Source organism: Meleagris gallopavo, chromosome 17, assembly GCF_905368555.1.
Source record: "Meleagris gallopavo chromosome 17, MGAL_WU_HG_1.1, whole genome shotgun sequence".
Lineage (NCBI taxonomy): Eukaryota > Metazoa > Chordata > Aves > Galliformes > Phasianidae > Meleagris > Meleagris gallopavo.
The window spans coordinates 4,715,648-4,736,953 of record NC_139420.1 but is presented as its reverse complement, the minus strand read 5'-3'; the positions used below and the strand labels follow the sequence as shown (position 1 = coordinate 4,736,953).

The window sequence follows — 21,306 nt, the reverse complement described above, 5'->3', positions numbered from 1 at the left end:
CTCTGCTCCTGGGAGAAACCACAAATCCAAACAAGCCACTGCCAAAACAAGGAGGGGAAGAGGAATGTCTGCTGGCTACACCACTTTGATCGCTCACGGCCCTGCTTGGGTTGGATGTTGTTGGCTGGGGAAGTGAATAAGAAATGGGAGGACAGGCTCATGTCTGATAAGGGAAATGGTAGGGAGCTCAGCAGGGAGCACAGGGCCGCCCCAGGGCCGCGCTGCTTCTCCACTGGGTAACCACAGGACAGCACTGGGGCACAGTGACATTGGAGGAGTGCAGCTGGCAGGCCCCTGGCACCACGGTGATGGACTGATGGCTGGACACGATGACCTTAGGGGTCTTTTCCAACCATAAGGATTCCATGGTTCTATGGCTGGGAGCCTCTTGGCACAGCCAAGCCCAGCAGGCACTGATCCGTGGGGTCTGGTGGACGCCTTCTTATGGCACAGTGATCTCACCCAAGCACGGAAGCAATTGTACAGGAGCCTGCTCACGCAATTCCTCCTTAACATCACTGAGGGCTTTTCCATAAGTGGAAATGTTTCTTCTCTGGGTCACTGCTGAGTTTTTTGAGAAGTGATTTGACTGCTTGCAAAGGGAAAATGACCCGAGGGGATGAATGCACAGCATTTAGAAGTGGCAGAGAGGAGCCCCGCTTGCTCCCAGGCGGGGAACACGTGTTTCCTCCTCTCTGTGGTCTGCATGCCATGCTCTGCCCCACTGCCAGGCTCCGTTTCATGGCTGTGCAGTGACCCCTTCCCTTGGCTCCCTAAAACAGGGGATGGGGCTCACAGTTCCCAATCAAAAATTGTCATTAAAACAGCTCATCCCAAATCCATTCCTACCCAAGCCCCACCAGGAGGATGCCATTCCCCCGCAGAGCAGTGGCCCCGACCCCATCACTACTCACATGAGCATGGGACACTTGCCCCACAGCCGCATCAACCTGCTGCTGCAGGAACTGGTCTGAGCATGGGGTGAGCCGCAGGGGTCACATCACTGTTACATGACTTAAATTACCACCAAGATGTAATTAAGATCAGCAGCTGGCATTCCATGCTGGTGCCACCACAAAGGAGAGTGGCCACATCCCACCAGACGATGCCAATCCCAAATTCTCACTGCTGTCCTTGTGTGGCAGCTGTGGGGACCTGAGCAGCAATCTTCCTACAGCAACGCATCCCTCGGTTTTCCCAAATATGGCCAACAGAGTTCTCATGTAATCACCCCCAAAACTGCAGCTGGGATTTCAGGAATGTAAGTTTCCACTGTGTTCGCCCATTGAGCTGTCTGGAGGGTGGCAGGACTAAGGGAAAGCTGTGATGGGGCTGCGCCGGGCATACAGCGCTCCTCATGGGGCATCACCAGGGATGGGGTTTGGGAGCAAAGGGAACACGGACAGGAAGAGCCTTTCCTACCACTCCTGAGACAGCCCAGCAGCAGACTGACTGCAGTTCATGCGCTGGGGGGGGAGGTGTCAGGTTGAATATTAAGAAAAAATAATTTTTAGAAAGAGCATTAATGCATTGGCATAGGCTGCACAGGGAGGTGTGGGATCACCGTCCCCAGAGGTATTCAGGAACCATAGGGATGTGGCACTGAGGGACGTGGTTGGTGGGCACAGTGGGGGTGGGCTGGAGTTTTACTTGGTGATCTTAGAGGTCTTTTGCAACTTCAGTGATTCTATAACATCCCCAAGAAGACACAGCAGGGCTCCAGCCACCTCCAAACCTGCACATCCAGGACCAGAATGTGGTCCCACAACAGGTTCAGTGTTTCATGGATCCTTCCTCAGCAGCCCCTGGGGACTCCTCCAGCTGCCTTGGCCACCAGTGGTGCTGTCTGACTGCAAATCTGCATGGAAAACTGAGCCAGACCCATCCCCTCCAAAAACCCCAAATTGAGAAGATCTGGGGAGTTGTTTCAGGACAGATGTCATTCCCAAAGAGTTTTGAGAGCTCAGTATGGCCCAGTGCTGGTTTTGGCCATGTCTGCTGCTGATTTATTCCGGGATGGGAACGGTGCTCTCCACAAGGAATAATTACACAAAGTCCCTTTTCCTCCAGCACGGTTTCTGCACAGCACTCATGCTGCTACAGCCGGGCTGAACAGCTTGCCCAACAGCCCCGCTCATGGCAGCAATTGCCAGCTTTAGGCCCGGTGTGCTGCTACAAAATCAGGGCTGTCAGCAGTGAGATGTGCTCAGAAGCCCCCTGCAGAGCAACAGCAGAGCTTTTGTGACAGCATCACCAAAATTTATGCTTATTACCATACACCGAGCACTGGATCGGAGCATTACACCACAATTCTAACTTTTTTTTTCCCCCCAATGCGAAATTACGCACTTGGAACTTATTCCTTTTAGCACCGATTCCCTCCTTTCAGGGTTAAACGAGGATTATTTTTGGAAGCATCTGCAGCTCAGGAAGCCGAACGTTGAGCACAATGATGCCTTGGATGTGTGCCCCTGCCATTCAGTGCCTGCAGGGCCGCCTCGCACCGGCAGCCCATGTGTTTGGTGACAAACTGGAAGCAGAGCTGTGTGAAGTCCCCACTCTTGGCAGGAGGTTTTTAGCAGCAAGGAGCAGCTTTATGAGGAATAGCCTTTGCCAAGGGACCAGCAGCCAGGGAACGAAGGGATTCTTGTTTTTTTTTTTAATGTTTTTAATAAGTAGGCCACAATGATTATCTTGACACTAGAGCAGCATTATTTCTACTGGTAATTATCTCTCCTTTTCTCACAAGCCCCCCACGGCCTCCAGAAGCGAATAAGACCGCCGACCTCTCCATGAGAAATGGCATAAAGCAACAGTGCAGGGCCACTGGAAACACGGCTGTATCTGACCTCACTGCTCCTCTCATCTGATGAAATGCCCATCTTCCCTCCCCAGCAATAAATCAATTACATCTCACCTCTGGCATTTAACCACTTCAGCCCTCACAGAACCACAGAATCGCTAAGGTTGCAAAAGACCTCTAAGATCACACAGTGGGTGGCGACACACTGGAACAGGTTGCCCAAGGAGGCTGTGGATGCCCCATCCCTGGAGGCATTCATGACCAGGCTGGATGTGGCTCTGGGCAGCCTGGTCTCGTGGTTGGCGACTCTGCACATAGCAGGGGGTTGAAACTAGATGGTCTTTGTGGTCCTTTTCAACCCAGGCCATTCTGTGATTCTATGATCACCAAGTCAGCTCACCCCCACCGTGCCCAATGACCACGTCCCTCAGTGCCACATCCCTACAGTTCATGAACAACTTTAGGGATGGTGACCCCACCGCCTCCCACGGCAGAACGTACCAATACCTCTCCACACTCTTTCAGAGAAGAAATTTTCCCTAATTTTCCATACATCCTCAGCAGCAGGAGTGACCACGAAGCACACATGGCACTGGGAACACGGCGCAACGTCTCCTGGAGGCACAGGAGGACGGTCAGAAACCCCAGTGCCCTTCCTGCTGTCCCACCATGCTCATGCTCCCAACCCTGACCTCTCTGGCCCCAACAGCCCAACGTTCTCATTCCCCGTGCTGGATCACACTCGTGACAAAGGGCAATCACCCCTGCAGCCAGGGACACCTTGGGATGGTTTCAAACACCAAAGCAGGAACAGTACCTGCTGGTGTAGCACAGCAGGTCAGTGGCCACGGGACACAGACCCTGCAAATCGCCTCTCCCCCTTCACACTTGCTCCTTGCTCAGCTTAACATTGAAAGCAGAAGGAGCTGTGCTAAACGTCTCCACGGCTAACAAGAAACAAATGTGGCCTCATGTTCTAGTTGCTGTGATCTAACAAAACAGACCCTGGTAAACACTATAAAAATGTACTGGAGGGAACCACCCTGGGTTTGCTGGGAGAGGGACTGGATAATCTAATAGGGTTTTATCCATCACTAATGTCTCTGAAAAAAAAGAAGGGAAAATTGGGCCCCGTCCATGACATTCGTCATGTGCTAACTATTCTGATGTCTTAATGCTGCAGAAATCAAACCGGAGCACGGCTACCTATCTGTCTCCCAATCAGGATCTAGACCCAAGTGCTGCTTTTTATGGCCATGCAGCACGAGGAGCTGTTTATGTCATGGTGATATGGGACAGGACAGTTTTTCCATTCCTATCCCCACATTATGCAGAGAGATGCCCCGTGCCACCCCCTCATTAGGTGGACAGTGGCTCACTTCACCCAGCTGGGGTAGCATGTCTTTGCTGAATTTCACACCTAGGCTGTGGGATGGCACAGGTTCATCCAGTCAGCCCCATGCAACTCCAACCCCTTTTTCCAGCATCTTGAGTTTGCTTTTTCAAGCCACTGTGACCTTGGCACGAGGACAGACAAACATCAACTGCCAGAGCACAAACAACTGCCAGAAAACAGCACGTTCTGAAAGGCTACACAGAGCAAACAATCACAGCCCACTGCAGCTCACAACCATAATCTCCATTTGCAGGGGGGAAGGAGCGCCGGGGATGCTCAGCCCCAGGCTGGCACTAAGAACACGTGTCACCACACCTCCTGAGGGACAAGGTTTCCATGCACTCCTCTGCCCTTACCTGGCTTTTCCCACGCCGCCGGTAATTCCTCCTCACGAGATTCTTGTAGTTCTCATTCTTCTTGGTCAGGTAGTAGTACAGCACGCAGTCTGCCACCGTCTGCAACGACACGGGCAGGTCAGGGAGCGGAAGGCTTTCAGCAGCAGCATTCAGCCCCTGCCATGGCCAGATCCAATGCTTCTGAAGAGCCGCAGCCAGAGCAGCTTCCCTGCGTCACAGCAGCGCTCTGCCCGCCGGCTGAGGGGGACGAGGGACATCGCCTGAGCTTCCAAGGGACAAAACGGGGCCTTTCCCACAGGAGTGCCGAGGCAGAGACGGGATGCAGAACAACGAGCGCCCTGTGCTTGGAACAGAGCGCGGGGCCAGCCCGGGGCAGGGGGCAGGGCCGACCCCAGATGACTGTGGCAACTAAAAGCAGAACAAGGAGAGCTGCCTGTCACCCTCTGTTGCGGCGGTGCCACGCACAACCTGCCACGCGGCTGTCAGCAGCCGTTACTTCCAGCCGCTGAGCTGAGCCCCTGCCTGAGTGCGCTCCGAGCCCCATCAGGCTGCAGCTCCCGTGGCTCTCAGTGCTGGGCTGGGCACGCTGGGGAACCGCTATGGCCGCGATGCAACTCTGCCCCTGCCCACGAGTCCTTCCCCTCACAGCGTGGGGACCTGAACCACATCCCCACGGAGGGGCTCGGCGGCTGTGTGAACAGGACCAACCTGTGGACCCCTGCATCCCTCGGTGCCCGGGCACAGGGCTGCACTCTTCCCACCCTTACGCAGAGCAGAACCATTTGCAGCAACAGATTGTAACTTTTAAAGTGTTAATTGGATGCCTTTCTAATCTAGCCCTGATTATACACACACACACGAACACAAAAACTTACAGTCATCTGTTCCAAGGGCTAAGATCACTTTTTTTTTTTTAATGCAATTTAAAAATCTATTAATTCATTACATTGAGCCATACTTTGCATCTCTCTCCAACTGGATAATAGATGTGTTCTGTATCATAATTACAGCCTGATTTACAAACGAGTACAAATAAAATTAGAAGACATTTTACAGCTTGGAACACAGGCTGGATTGTGAGCATCATCCAAGTCCCAACACTTTCAGCGTTAACAAGTGAGAAAGGCTGAAACGAGCCTAGTGCCTCACAACATGCCCAGAACCACGAGGCTGCTGCCTCAGTGCTGCTTTGGACAGGAAAGCTGAGCTCTTACAAACCATCTCCCCAGGCAGAGACATGCACGGTCAGAGTGATTTAAGCTGGAAGGGACCTCTGAGCCCAATCCCCTGAAAGCAAAGGGTTTCCCTGCCCGATCAGACACTGTGTGGATGAAATGTGGCATGAGATGGGCAAAGGAGGTGACCATAAGGACTAGAGAAGCTACGGCTGTTTCTTGCTCAGGAGACCACCTGATCCACCTCCACCCTTCCAGGTTGGGTCCACCCAGGACTTGCCCATATGGCCTGTCCCACAGAAGGCACGTGGCCTTGCTCAGAACAGGACCAGAATTTAAAATCAAGGAGAGAGCGCACAAGGCAGGCTGTGGCCATGCAGAAAGCTTACCTTCCTGTCCAGAAAGGAGGCAATCAGGCCAAAGTTCTTAGGGTGCTGCATGAACCTGTGGGAGCAGAAGGACAGGGTGAGTGCAGGCACCAACTCTGACTCAGCTGCTGGCTGGGTGGGAGGCCAGCTCCCAGAAGGACCTGTTGATTTGGGAACATACTTGGTGCTGCTCAGCATCCCAGGAAAATGGGAAACTGATATTTAGCCTAACAGTGGAGCTGGGGCTCTGATGGGCTCATGTTCACCACAGGATGGCAGAGAGGAGGGGGATTGAAAGTGCCCAACAACTGTCTGTGCTCGACCCCACGGCCACCAAAACATGCCCCAAGGACAGGACGGGCCCTGAGTGGGAGGAGAGGAATGGAATGTGGGCGGGACACAGCGAGCAGCTCAACCAAAGTCACTGCTGGGGCACCAAGCTGGACTGATTCCAGCATGGAACAGGGGTCGTGGGTGATGGTGTGAGGTTGGGGGCACGAGGGGAAGTGGAGGACAGCAACGAGAGCACGATGCTCGGGCACTTAACAGAGTGCAGTCTCTACCCCAAGAAAGGCTGCAGCCTTTCTTCCTTCAAGTGTTCTGAAGGGCAAAACTTATCCAAATATAACACAGACACCCACAGATCTCCCAAGACATATGAGTGAATAAAGAGGATAACAAAGGAGTAATGTCAGTAATGCTAAGCACAAAAACTGTAATAATATATATATATATATATATATATTTTTTTTTTTTTTACAAGCAGCTGGGCTGTGGAATCACATCAGAGATCTTATGTGCTGTGCTGTACATGGCAAGAACCAGGGGGCTGATGAAAGTAGGGGGGTTTTCAAGACCATGTTATCAATTGCTCTAAGCCACCTGGGAGCTGCAATCCTTTGGCCCTGCTTATAGCTCCTGAGTGCCCATCTCCTTCAATTAGTTCTGTGAGAAATTCTTCTCTATTTATGCCTTGAGCTCCCATCACCCACGGTAATGACAGAGAAACCACCGTGCACAGCAGGATGCACGAGCTGGGTGTGGGTTCTCCCAGCCCCATTAGCCAGGCATGGCCCCTCCATTAAAGACCGAGTAATTAGCCTTTGCGTCATTTGTGTGCAAGCCTGGGCTGTTTGGAGTGGTGCACTTTAAGGTTAATTAGCAGTGAGGGCTCTCCTCTACAATAGGCTTGGAATTGGTTTGCTTATTTGCTCTTTTTCGGTCCATCTCGGCAATTCTTTACTTCAGCTGCAAGCAGGAGCTGCTGCGAGCAGGAGAGAGAAGGGGAGGTCCTGGCACACAGTGTGAGCACTGCCCTTGTTCACACAGAGGGATCCCTGGGCTCCTCTGGGAGCCGAGCAGGTGAGCAGCTGAACTACACACCATCACCGAGACCTTGTGATTCTGCAACCATCACACAGCACCTCAGCTCAGCAGCCTGCACCGCACAGGTCATATCTCACAGCTCCCAGGGGCTCTACTGAGAGATGTGGGCGGCACTCACTTTTCCCGGAAGGTCTCCTTCTCCTGCTCGCTCCACATGTTCATCACCTGCCGGTCCTTGTAGACCTTCATGGGGTCGTCCATGAGGCCGTTCATGTTGATGAATTTAATGCGCTGCTGGTCAGCATCGTAGAGCATGGGTGGGATGACGGCGAGCTGGCGCATCTGCTTCTCCAGGTTCTGCAGGGAAAGCAGAGAGAACAGTTGGTCAGCAGCACGGGCCCGAGGGGACCCACGGGGACAGATGTTCGAGAGCAAAGGACAGGTGGAGGAACAGGAGAATTGAAAAGCAAGCACTAGGCAGCTTTATTGCTAGGGTAATTGTAAACGAAATGCTGAAAGAGGCTATCGCCATCAGCTAGGAAGCAATTAATCTTACATTCTCAAATAAAAGGCTTTAAGATACTGCGTGGAAATGCCTGACTTAAGGAAAACAGCTCCTGCCCACAATGGGAGAGGAATCAAAGCAACAGAGGCACAGGAGCAGCCCTCCTACCCAGGTCCCCTCTAACTGCCGGCATCATGCTGAAAGCTTTCTGGAAGGGGGACGAGGACGCTGCCTATGTAGCACCTGGCTGCTCTGAACAGCCTGGGGGGTGTTATCTCATCATGGGAGGACAGAGGCACAGCTCAGGGCCGAAACACTGACTCTGATGAATGCAGAAAGCCCTGGCTGAAAGCTGATGTTCTCGGCCATGGCTGGGAGACGGAGGCTCTCCCCTCCCAAGTGAAACCATTCACTGCAGCTCGCCTCCGTGCCAAGAGAGTGGAACCCTTGTGAAACCAGATCCAACTGAAGCCAAGGTCATGGGGATGTTTCAAGATGAATGGAGCACTCCCAGAAGATGTGGGCCAACTGGCTCATGTACAAACCATTCATTCCATAGGATTCCCCAGTGTCAGGCTGCACAGCCCATTCAAAACAAAGTGAAACAGAAAAATCTCTCCACACGCCAGCCAGGGCACCAGCCCTCTTCCCTTCCCACTCTCTTGGCTTCCTTGGAGCGGAACTAGGGGTGAAGAGGAGGAGGAAGGAGAACCTGGTCTCACCTCTTGCTCTGAGAGCCCATCGATGATCTCCGACACCTCGTGCTCACTGCGTGCAGCCGACATGGAGAGCCCTCCGCTGCCCCTCTGTCCTACCCTGCTGGGAAAGGGCAATGGGACACTCAGGAACTGATGCTCCACATTCCATGACACAAAGCACAGCTTTCCCTGTCCCCTGCTCGTTACCTGTGCCGGCAGCCACCTCTGCATCGCTACAACACAAGGCCACTTCACACCCAACCTTACCCTCCCACCGTATTTTCTCATGCTCACTTCATCACACATCGTGATAGCACGAACGTATCTGTGCTAGCAGTGAGCAATCAGTGCCATGCCATCACATCTGGCATGCAAATGCTGCAGGAACATTTAAATAAAAATCACCCATTGGCTTCTATCCCCCTATCCAGCATCACCACACGTCACAGCCACACATCCCAAGGAATTCAAGCTTTCCTTATTGAGCAGGTACAAGTTTAAAACATTTCTCAGTTCCATTTCTCCCCTTTTCTTCGTGATAAAATAAAGCCTCCCAAGAGGAACATTTCACACATCCAGCTGCTTGCAGGGCACTAGTCAGGGACGGTGGACACGAGACAAGACAGACACTGCTGTGGAGTCTGCTCCCTTCTCTATAGCCCCCCTATAGGAAAGAAGGGGACAGACTCTTCAGCAGAGTTGGTTGTACTAAGACAATGGGAAATGGCTTCAAATTAAAGAGGGGAGATTTAGATTGGGTATAGGGAAGAAGTTTTTATGCTGAGGGCAGTGAGGCACTGCACAGGGTGCCCAAAGAGGTGGTGATGGAGCTGTGGGTGTCCCTGTGCACTGGAGGCAGTGAGACCAGATTCTCTCTGGGGGTCCCTTCCAACTCAAATGGCTCTACAACTCTGCACACAACAGGTGTCTCTGGGCTCAGATGGAAAGAATGGTGAGTTTTCAGCAAGAAGGATGGGAACTGTCATCCAAAATCCAGGAAGAAAGGTCTCTAACCCCACTGTGGTGTTAGAAAGCAGCATTCCTTTATTCCTCACAATACGTACCAGGTGACTTGACAATAAAGCGTGCACTCTCAGAGTTTAAATTCTACATTTAAACAATTAAGACATACATATGCAATACACTAGCATATTCATTTTTTCCCCAAGATCTCATTAACATATTCTAATATTCTTCTGGGCTTGTGTAGTAGAAGCCTATGGCAGTCTTAGACTACTTAACTTTCTCCTCATTTTTCCACCATCAGCTTCATCACAGCGACTTTTGGCCAACCTTTAGCTGTTTTTCCACAGTTTGGCAAATTTCCATTGCTTGTTATGCCATAATGAATAACTTTCTTTCTGAGTGCACTATAACCCCAAACAATATATGTGAAATCCAAGGAAAAAGCCCTTGCACCTGCTGGATGCAAAGATAAAAGCAGTCCATTGTGACTCCAGTGCTTCTGTGAAGTAGGATTGTTGAGAAAAACAAGGCTGTTCACACATTAAGGCAAAGCTAAACCCAAAAGTTTTAGAACAAGTGCTCATTGATTCCTTTTGGAAACTAATATATTGGACCTTGAACTAAACCACTGCTCCCTGTTGCTAAAGCAGCCTCTATCAGGATCACAATAGGGCATCTCCTCCTGGCAGGAAACGATGTGACCTCAGATGTGCTTTAAATATGAGGCAGAAAACAGATGGGGGTGGCAGATAGGAGACAGCTCTGTCAGTGAGACGCTGTTCCTTTTGGTGCCTGCAGCCAGTCCTACAACCTCTGCAGACATCCCTTCACTCTGCCCATGCTCCATCAGAGCACGGGTGTGTTTTAAGTCACTGACATGATGAAGTCCACCCGCACACCGTGTACGTCCCCACTTGAGCCCAGCAATGAGGAACCAACTAGTGCAGTCCCACTCAGGTGGCCAGAAGGAGGGAGCTGCCCCAGGAATTCAGCAGCAGAGGAGCGGGCAGCCGCATTCCTGACATTCTTCCTCCTCTGATGGAGCTGAGCCGGGCCGCCCAGGGCAGAAAGCAGCCAGGGACTCTGCTGGCTCCTGCACTCGGTGCAACTGCTGGTTATCCACCTCGAAGGGGAGAGATGGGACTGATGGCCATCCAGGCCCGTTCCTCCCACAGACCAACCCCACACCCGTCAACAAACAAAAAAGAAAGGCTGTCCGCTACCGGCTCAGCCCCGTCCTACCGCTTCTCCTCTAACCTCTGCATGCGCTCTTGCAGTTCCCGCTGCTTCCGGATCTCAGGGAATTGCTTCTCATAGTATTCCCGCACTTTGCTCTCCTTGGCACGGCGCCGGGGGTTATTTTCAATGCGCTCCACTTTCTTTTCCCAGGCCTCCATCAGCTGGTCATAGCGCTGGCAGAACTTCTGTTCCTGGAAGGGCAGAGCAAGAAGGAGCTCAGTGCTGTGCCTGGGCAGGGCAGCTCCCGAAGCCCTTCCCGACGGCTGGCTGTGCCGAGCGTGAGTCACAGCGCTTCCAGAAACGTGGTTTGTTAGGGCACGGACACGCTGCGGGGTCTGGGACCAACCCAAGAGTAAATACTCAGTACAACCCATTGGATGCCCTTGGGCTTTTCTCTTCCAGCCCAACAGCTCTGGTACAAGGACTGCCGCCCAGCATGCTGGTGCCCTCCCACCGCCCTTCTGCCATCCTCCAACATCCAAAGGACCAGAGGAACTCCTCTCCAGCTACAACCACAGGTTGCCGCTCCGGTAACAGGAGCAGAGCTGTCAGCACACCTCATCAGGTGCACAGGGAGCTCAGTCACACCGCAGTCTGCTACCAAAGCCCTGAGTGCAGCCGCTCCAGCCACTCGCAGGGATTTGCTCCCAGGGACGCTGTGCTCAGCCTCACCCCCACAGGCTGGAGTTTTAGGAAGGAAAAGCTTTCAAATGTGTGCAGAACCCTCCTGCTGCAGGCAAGGACACAATGAGATTCCACGGCCCTGAAGGATTAGCTCTCAGATGCTAATGTGTGGTTTCATGCTATTACCAACAGCGTTGCTGGGATGCAGCACGTGCTCCATGTGGCCCTATCATTACTGCCATTATCAGAGCTCACAGGATGCTTTCCAAGTTAGCATCGCTTCCGAACACTTAAAACACTGCAGGTGGGTTGGAGCCCTGAAAACATCCGAGATGCTGCAGCGCAGGGCAAGGAGCGGCGAGGGACAGATCCCACCTACATGGGACCCTCAGTTCTTCAGGGTATGAGGTTGGGGGAAGTAATTAAGCGCTTTCAAAACTGATTAATGCTAAAGCCCCGGTGCTGCTGCACGCAGGGACACAGCACAGCTCAGTGACACGAGAGATCCTGCTCAGCCCTCACACGAACACAGCCAGCAACCAGTGGGGATTTTAAGGTTTCACTCTGAGTGAAGCCAATGCCTTCCAGGCCCCAAAGCCGGAACTGAAAGCAGATGGTGCTCTGCAAAACAATCAATGGCAAACCCCGGGCTGCTCTGCTCACCCCGCAGTGCTGCTCTGAGGCTGGGCTGGTTTCAGCAGCGGGCAACACTCTGCTGGTATGTCAGCCACTGCAGCAGGACAGTGAGTTCCCAGCTTGGCTCCTTGTGCCACCAGCCCCTCCATCACACCAGAACTTATGGAAAGCCAAGCAGGAGCCGACACGTGCAGCTACAAGCAGCAGAGTAGTAACACCGCCGTAGCACTGAAGCAGCTTGCAGGCGGTGCTGAGCCCCGGCCCTCCTGCAGCCCACGCTCCCGCAGCTCTGGGAACAGAGAGGCAGCTTGGTGGGGAGGAGAAGGCAACAGAAGGAGCCAGTCCAACCCCTGTGCAACCCGCACTGTTCTGTTCCCCTGCTTGATGGAGAGAAACACTTCATGGCCAGAACAGCTCCCTCGCTACCCTTTCCCTCCCTGCAGCATCACCCCTTTGATGGCAATTAGAAACTGCTGCCAGTCAGGCTGGTGCAGCAGGAGGGATTCCTGCAGGCTCCTCATGGGGAATGGAACCTGTGGGGCTGCCCCAGCCCTGCCCGGGGCACCCCAGCACACAGAGGGCAGGAGCCAGGAAGCAGGGCTGGCACGGAGACAGGCTCTGCTAAAAATAGGGGCTGCTACAAAACAGGCAGAAAAATAGCTAAGCAGACCCATTTTGCAAACAGAATCAGCAAATGCATTCACTTTGCAAAATCAGCAACCTTCTGTTGCCTATTTTGTAGAACAGGCAAAATGCTTCCCTAAACTGAAAAATCCCCTTTCAAGGGCACTGAATCAACTGGCTGGCAGAAATTCACCTATTTTGCATGACAAACGACTTTACTGTGAGCCATATTTTAGGACCTGTGCCCTTGCAGCCCAGTAAAACCTTTTACCCCAGCTCCTAGATATGCACAACAGAGCAGCTCATTCTGAGTTTAGCACAGTAACCAGTCGTTTCCATCAGAAAACAGCTCCTGTTTGATCCCCTTCTGGCTCCCACAAACCACAGGACGCTGAACTCAGTGCATGCAACAGGACTGGGGATCTCTGCTTTACATCCAGGGGAGATACAGAAAAGGAAACGCAGTGCACCAAGCAAGGCACTGGGCTGGTCTCTGCTGGAAAACTTACTTTTCTTTCTGACATAATGAATTAACCTGCTTTATACTTTCAGGATAAGGTATAGGGGAATCACTTACCCACTGTTTGCGAGCATGATTTCTCCTCTTAAAGTACAAAATTAACTTCTTCCGCATTGCCTGGTTTCTGTAAAAGAAAAAAAGATGAGATCCCATTAAGGAGCCAGCTAAAACTCAGCACTTAGCTGTCCTGGAGCACAGAGGGGCTCACAGAGCGGCTTCCACCTTAACCTGGAGCCACAGCAGCCCCAGCACCTCGGCTGCGGGCGCTGAGCCCAGCAGGGCTGCGGCAGGGCTCCATCTCCTGACCTCTGTGCCTAACACAGCTGCAAGGGAAGCAGCTGGGAAAGCCCAGCTATGTGCAGAAGTATCCTGAGGAGAGAAACCAGCCCCAGAACCACAGCGAGCCCTGCCCTGTCCAGCACTCAGCTGCTTCTTCTTTTGACTTTTTCAAGAAAGCATGAAATAACCTTTCAGAAGAGAAAGCAGCAGGATGCTGGGAAGGCTGCACAGCTCTGTGTGAGCCCGATGGCTGCGGGTGTTCCTGTTACAGCAAGTTTCTAGGTGAAAGGTAGAGGCCAGGGACGAGGGAGTTTCCTTAAGCCCTTCATCCTGATTAGTGCCTGAGCCACAGCATGCAATTACCAACCAGCTCAGCGGAGTCGTGCAGGGCAGTATCGTGCAGGCACCTTCTGTGGGATTTAGCAAATGGAAGCATTCCCTCACCGCTTTCTCAGATCCGCTGCTTCACACCCTTGGCAATACCCCCTCCTCCCCCACTGACCCCCAGCCCCACGCAGCCCCAAAGAGGGCAGTGGGTGCAGCTCCCCTGGCAGAGCGGCAGCCCTGGCTTAATGCAGAAACACGGAAAGCCACAGGAAGCATTCAATCCTTACACTTCAATTCTCGCTCCTGGCAACACCGTTCAGACCCAGAAACCTTCTGCTTTCCCCTTAGCTATCAGAGGTACCAATCACACGTGGAGTCTCTGCACACTGTGCTGCACCTCCATTCCCTTCGACTCTGATGCGCAAGCAGACCTTGCTTGCCAGGTGGGGCTGTAGTAAGTGGGCTCGGGTCTCCTCCTGCAATGGAGAACTCCCACTTGTGGCTGGAACAGGCCCTGGGCTGCCCAGCTCGAGAGTGGGGATACGCAGACCCCACAGGTCTGGGCCCTGCAGATCACACACCGGGATTCATACACAACGAAGTTCCGAGCAGGGACTTGGAGATCAGACCTTGTCTTCTGATTCCATTTCAGAAATCAACAGGGCACTGATCAGCACAGGGGGGTGAAGGGAACGAATAAATGGGTGCGTGGGGCACATGCAGCCTTTGCTCTTTTTTTTTTGATGGTGTGTTTACAAAGGATCCACTGTTGTTCTGGGCTGCACTGCAAAGATCCAAAGCTGTCTCATTAGATGCATTAACAAATATCGCTGCCAAAGGCTTCTCCCTGCTGGATCACACAATGCCGCTCTCTTTCGTCTCTGTCCATGTGGCACATCCACCGAGGAGCCACAGAGCAGCTTGGCAGGCTGAACCAACTTCACCACTCAGCAAACAGCCCATGACAACCAGGGGCACTGAAGCAGGAGCTGCAGCCTGGGGGTGAGGGCACAGAAAGCAGAGCCCAGCACTCCGCCAGCACCCACGGGCAGCCCAACAGCACCCACTGCCCACTCCTGAGCCCACCTGAGGGCTCTGCTCCCAGCTGAGTCTTGGGTCCCTGTGTCCTGTTCTGCCAGTGAGAGCCCTCCATCTCCAGTGCTGTGGGGTGCTGCAGCAGGCAGCCCTCCTTCCATCCCACAGATTGTGTTCCAGGGCTTCGGCTCTGTGCAAGTGAGCTCCAACAGGAGACTGTGCCCAAAAGACACATTCCCATTGTTTGCTTGTTTACGCCAGTTCAGATGGAAACTGCTGGAATTATGCTAATGGTGGTAACTTCAGCTCAGATGGGTGCACTTTGGCTGACGTGGTTCAGATGAAATCCACCAGTGGGAGTGCTCCTGGGGAAGGATTTGGCCCTGGAAGGGGCAAGCTCAGCTCAATCAATACCTGTCCACACAGGAGCAACGTGGAGCTTTGGCACAAAACTCATCAGCAGAGGGGAGAGCGAGGGAAGAAAATGAGAAGCTTTTACACAGCTGATGCATTGCCTTGAGTTCTGCATCATGGCTGACCTTGAAAGTGCAAATACAGGCAAAGATTTAATGGCTCTGCAGCTGCAAGTATCAGGAATGCCTTGAAAGCCTCCGTGTGTTTACCACTGTGAAGGCTGAAGTAATCAAAAAGTGAAAGGATTACAAACAACAACAACCCCCTGCTAAGAACCCTAAATGTTTTCCCCCCACTATCTTGATGGGGTTTTTTTTGCGTAAGGTCAACCTTTCAAAGGTTAATAAAATCCTGGTAAATATAAATAGGCTTCACAGTTTATCTTGCTACACATGCTGCTGTTACTTAGAAACCATTTGCAGAGAGGTTAACTCGGGCCACTTGTCTCAGAAGCACACACTGTGCTCCCCGGGCACATCAAGCAGCAACACAGAATTCTTGCAGCACCAGGAAAGCAGGGGCTGCCTTCTGCTGTCCTGCACAGGCACACAGAGCGGAGCGGCACAAAGGAGCCATCACTATGGCGAAGTGCCAGCTGTCCTCCAGCAGACCATCGGGAGCTGATCCAGCTGCCTGCATCCTTCATCTCCCCACCTGGGCACACAGTAAAGCGTCCCATCTGGAGACCTGGCTGGCTCAGAGAAGCCAAGTGGCCTGCAGGCAGAGGAGGGAGGCTGCTTACATAAAGCAACAGTGACTCTCGGGGGCAGTTTCAAGTACTGCTGTGCTGCAGGAGATGCTCACATCACACACGGGTCGGGCTGTAGCATCAGGTCCTGGTTCTTGGCAATGCCACGCATGGGGTTGAGCAGAGCTGGGATGGATGGATACGTGGCTGCTGGAAGCTGGGGGTGAGGGGGGATTCTTTATCCTGGGGCCAGTTTCTTTGGGAACCCAGGGTGGCAGCAGCTCTTGGGAGGCACATCGCCCACTTTGGGACTGGGTGGATGAGCGCAGCCGGTCTCCAGCACCCTGACTTGGAACAAGGTGAGCCCAACCTCCAGGAATACCAAGGGGGTCCCTGGGGCGGCCCCCCCCCCAGCGCCGCCCCACAAGCAGCAGCAGGCAGAAGCAAGCAGAGGCTCAACAAGTTAAACAACCCAGAGGCCTGAGTGTCACCTGCCAACAGGAAGCAGGATCCAAGTATCTGTAATTCGGGGTGTGACTGTGAGGACTGCACGTCCTCACATACCTCATCCTCACCCCACTGACCTTGCTCATAGGTCACACACCTGAGCTCTGCTCTCAGCACCCAAGCAAAACCATCTTCCACCCAGAGCAAAGCAAAGGGCCACCAACGCTTCCACCTTAACCGCCTCGGCGCAAGGTTGCCGCTGGCTTTTGGCTTTCACAACGCAGGCAGTCAAGAGAGAAGCTGTAACTTGACTTTTGAGATACTTGGCTGGGGTCCACATGAATTGCTTGGCTGTGGTCCTCCTGCAGTAAGGATGCACGCATGCGTGTCGGTGCGGTGCGTACGTAGGCGCGGGCGCTGCCAGGGGCTGGGATAAGGCTCCCGAGGACACAAAGGGCCGATGCACCGCGGCACACCTGGTCCTGCTCGCCTGCAGAGACCTTGGGCCGGCGCAGGATGAGATGAAAGGAAGTTTGCTGTTTGATCACAACTAATCACGGGTATTTAATTACGCAGGAACGTCTTTCATCGAACAGCCAGAGCAAACAAAGCAGGGATCAAGCCTGCAAAGAGCGGTGGGGAGGAGGCCACCAGCAGCTGGCAAAGCCATTGTAGGGCGAGATTCATCCCGTAGGGAAGGAACGGGAATGGAGGAGCCTCCTGGCAGCTGGAACCAAACACTGCTGCCAGCGGGGCTGCGAGCACAGCATATCCATCCACCTGCCACCGAGGTGCTCCCTGCCTCCCGGCAGCAGTTACAGCCACAACCAGGGTTCATAGCACTAGGTTGGGAATTGGTACCCATCCTCTTCAGCACCTATAAGCTCAGGAGCACTGCAAGACAAATGCTCACGGCCCCTGTGTCCCCTGGGAGCTGCGCTGATGCTGTGAGCCCAAGCTCCTCACCACAGTCCCAGCAAAACCAGCCTGTGGTGATGGTTAGAGAAACAAGCAGAAGGTTGCAGTGGGTCTCCATCGTTTAGAAATTCATCACAAGGCATTACTTCTGCCCTAGCGTGTGCAAATAGAGAATAAAAGAGATGAGGAACCTTGAATGGGATGAGCAGGGAGCTGCTAGGTGAATTTCTAATGAGGAAAATGTCTACAAGCTGTAATAAAAAGACCTGAAAGAGAATGCATTAGTAATGACAGGGTTTGGAGGAGCATTTGTGCGACATGTCAGGCTTCTACTATGAATTCAGAGGCAATCCAATGCTACTAAACCCCCTAAACAGTCAGTAATGAAAAGATGACTTAAATTTGCCAAAGTGACAAGTGATTTGGAAAGCTGTAGTTAGCAGCAGATTTTCAGAAGAAAGCTGCTCTGCTCTTTTGGGAAAACAGGGAGAGGCAATTCAAAACAAAAATGGGTTCAGAAACACACCTAAACCTCTCTGAAAACCCAAAGATTTAGGTTCTGCATAAGCAGGCTTTCCCTCCCCAGAAAAGCGTGCTTTTTCAAGGCTGAGAAGCTCCTATTTTGCTTTCAAACCCAAATCTCACAGACCAATTTCAACACGACTGCTTTATGAAGGGGAGGAGAGTCCTCTGGGGATGTTTTTCATGGCTGACCGGGCAGGAATCTGCTGCAGCCAAATGAAGGCCCCCTCTGAGAATCCCTCCCCAGGTAGGCAGCAGGTAATGGATCCTGCTCTGTGAGCAGCACCGTGCCACTGCTCAAACACTTTGCAGAGAGATGGTTAATGCCTTTGGTGGCAGGAGAACACGCAGGATCCCTGCTGAGGTGGGGAGCACAGCTCTCACCTGGCACAGCACCTCAGGGACCAAACAGATTCTGCTAGGGCAGGATTTGGTGTCCGCTGTGAAATGTTGCTGCATTTCAGACAATCACAGGATGGCGTAGGTTGGAAGGGACCTTAAAGATCACCCAGTCTGCCGTGGGCCGGCCGCCCACCCATCCCCATCAGTATAAGCTCCCTAAGTGCTGCCTGGTGCTGATGGAGCAGCAGAGCCCTCCCCCAGCAGCACACACAGGACACCAGCCCGGCCCAGGGAGGTCAGCTCCTTGCCACAAACCACTCGGCTGTGCCTTCCATCCCACAGCAGCTGCAGCATACAACATTAACCACGTCTGCTTGGAGCCCGCGCTCCTGGGTGAACCGAGGGGACCCGAGCAGCCGGGCAGCAGAGCACAGCGAGGCCGTTAAATGGGACTTAAAAGCCTTTGGAAACTGCAGACACTGGAATGAACTGGGGCATGAAATTAATTCTAAGTGTACTGAATAGGAGACAAGCCATAAAGCTCCATGAAAATAAGAGAGAGGGAACATTTTTGGAAGAGCAGGAAATCTTTCCGTAAGTCCCCAGTCAGCTCTATCAGCACAAGTGACTCATTCCAGCTGAAGGCAAAGCAAACAAGCAGGAGGGATTAAAGCAGCGTTGCAACGCAGAGTGTCACTGCAGAGAAATCGAGGAATCCTGGCGTTGTGATATTCAAATGCCCTCCCACTGACGTGCAAACTGAGAAAAAAAAATCCTACATAGGAAAAGTTAAAAGAAAAATAAAAAGAAGAAAGGCATCTGTGAATAGAATAAGCCCAACTGCCCTTCTGTGCCCAGGAACAAGGCTCATACCCAGCACGGACACGAGGCAGAACAGGATGCATTGTAGCTACACATCCCTGCAGGTGGCACAGTGGACGCAGGATGGGCTCTCGGGCAGCAGCATCTGGAGCCCAGAGAGCTGCAGGGCCTTTCCCTGACCTACATCAGTAAATGCACCCAGCTGGCATCGATAACGAGCTGAGCACAGCTAATTGCAGGGGTTCTGTCAGGAGGAGATGGCAGCTTTTCACTAAAATGTGTGGATTCCTTTGCACATTTTGCAGCATTAATCAGCAGAACTGCCTGCTGCCTCCCCCTGGGTTACCTGTGGGGGCTCAAGGCAGCCCCACTCCCTGGGGCTCCTTCCCAGTGCCCTCCTGTGTACCCACCTTCCATGCAGGAATAAAGCACAGGAACTGATTCAAATCACAGGAAAACGCGATCGCAAAACTAGGAATATCAGCAGGGGAACAGGGAGCAGGTGAAGTACCAGGAGCTCCTTTAACTTGTTCTCTCAAGGACAAAGCTCCCATCTGCTCGGAATGCCCCCCCAGGCCCAGCCCACCAGCAGCACACGGAGGGGCACTGGGGACCCCACAGCCCCTGCACACGGCCCCGGCAGCACAGAGAACAGCAGGAGCCCGTTAACTCTTCCCCTCTAATTCCCCCAGCATCAATTAACAGACTGCTGAAAAGCAAAAGATTATTAACTTTGGTTAATAGATTCTTAAAGATGATTATCAGCAGTTGACTGAGCCCGTATCAAAACAGACTAGAGCCACCATTGGCTCCCTCCGGCCAGACAGGAGTTCCAGACCAGGTCTGACTATTCCCTTTTCCAACCATGATCACAATTATCGCTGTTTTCACTGCCTATTTTATTTCTCCTCTGTTCAGGAAGTCACTGTGGTTATTAAACGCAAGTTGATGATTAAATCACGGATCGAGGTGATAAGCCATAAATTAGATGATTAATGAGACTCATAAGTATCTTTGAAACAACCAATTGCTGTCAGACATTCAAGAGGTGCTTCGCAAAAATCGAATGGTAATTGCAACTTTCCACTTCCCTCCTGCTCCCTGCATGCAAACACACACACGCACACCAGCGATCGATTTCATACGTGTGAAACACACCCAACAAAGCCCCACACACCCCTGGATGCTGGCAGCCCCCAGGGAAGCAGAGCAGCCCTGCAGCACCACGCAGAGCTGCACTCCCTGCAGCTCCAATGGGGAATCGCGGTAGGAAATGGGGACCGGGAGCAAGCGAGCATCCCCTGCCGCAGCCTAACGCACAACCTGACATTTCAAATAGCCTTTATTGCCACGTACTTACATTTTAATGTTTTCATGGTATTGCCTGGTGTCTGAAGGCTGGTTGTATAACGGCTGAAATAAATAAGAAAAATGAAGGCATAAATGGGTACGGTCTGACATTTAGAAACTTCAACCTGTCAGCAGCGCCGCCGCGGGCTCCCATCCCCTCCAGCAATGCTCCCGCAGCAGCACCCAGCCCGTCCCCGTGTCCCCACACGTACTGCAGGGCTGGCTGCCGGCGCCGTGCAGCCGGGGGAGGCAGGCACCGAGCTGCTCACGGCGATTCCTTCGCTACGCAGTGCCCACAAACGCAGCTCAGTACGTGGTTGTTATGCGCTCCTTGCAAAGGCAGCGCGCTTTGGAACATACGACACGGGGGAGGCGAGGGGAAAGGGGGGCTCGGGGAAAGGGAAGAGGCAGCCTGCGTGCTGCAAATTGTTATGGCTACGCTACGAAAGCTGCCGCAGCTCTGCGAGGGGCTGAGCACAGGATGAGCCTTCGCCCCGGCGGTGCCCTGCAGTGCAAAGGGAGCTGCCCCTGGGCACGGGGACCCTATGGGCTGGGACATGGCAGGGTTTGTATGCTAGCTGGTGCCCAGCCTGGCTGAAAACCAAGAGAAGGTAAGCTGGGAATGCTCACAGCATCCAGTAGGCTGCCCTGACCAGCGGCTGCTTCTTGAGAAAGGATTGCAGGAATTGGAAATGCTGGTAAACAGAAGCATCTTCCTTCCCCTCTGTCCTCGTAAAAACCAAAGCAAACAAGCTGGCATGTGATGAGGCACAAGTGTCTTCCTCTCAGAGCAGGGGGCGGGAGGAACATTTTGTGCCTAGGTTAGAGGCTTCTCATTGTCACGGATGCCCTGCTGCTGCTCAGCTCACCAAGGGCTGCTGATTCATTTCCACTATCACTGATCTGTGATAGAAGTGGCCACTTAG

The 21,306-nt window shown here is 52.9% G+C and overlaps 1 protein-coding gene across 16 annotated transcripts in view; it reads right to left on the bottom strand.

Moving 5' to 3' along the window:
- NCOR2 (nuclear receptor corepressor 2) overlaps positions 1 to 21,306 on the bottom strand; it is a 164,737-nt gene that overhangs the window by 52,444 nt on the left and 90,987 nt on the right. For 10 of the 16 annotated variants that reach the window (XM_085238686.1, XM_085238685.1, XM_085238690.1 and 7 more), the window contains exons 8-14: positions 20,391 to 20,443; positions 13,294 to 13,360; positions 10,836 to 11,023; positions 8,652 to 8,748; positions 7,603 to 7,781; positions 6,120 to 6,174; positions 4,556 to 4,654 (exon numbers count right to left, since the gene is read on the bottom strand). In XM_085238686.1, coding sequence (XP_085094812.1) covers positions 4,556 to 4,654; positions 6,120 to 6,174; positions 7,603 to 7,781; positions 8,652 to 8,748; positions 10,836 to 11,023; positions 13,294 to 13,360; positions 20,391 to 20,443 — 738 coding nt within the window. Of the gene's footprint in view, positions 1 to 4,555; positions 4,655 to 6,119; positions 6,175 to 7,602; positions 7,782 to 8,651; positions 8,749 to 10,835; positions 11,024 to 13,293; positions 13,361 to 20,390; positions 20,444 to 21,010; positions 21,206 to 21,306 lie in introns of those variants that run through there. The other 6 variants (XM_085238692.1, XM_085238702.1, XM_085238693.1 and 3 more) reach the window with 4 other exon arrangements.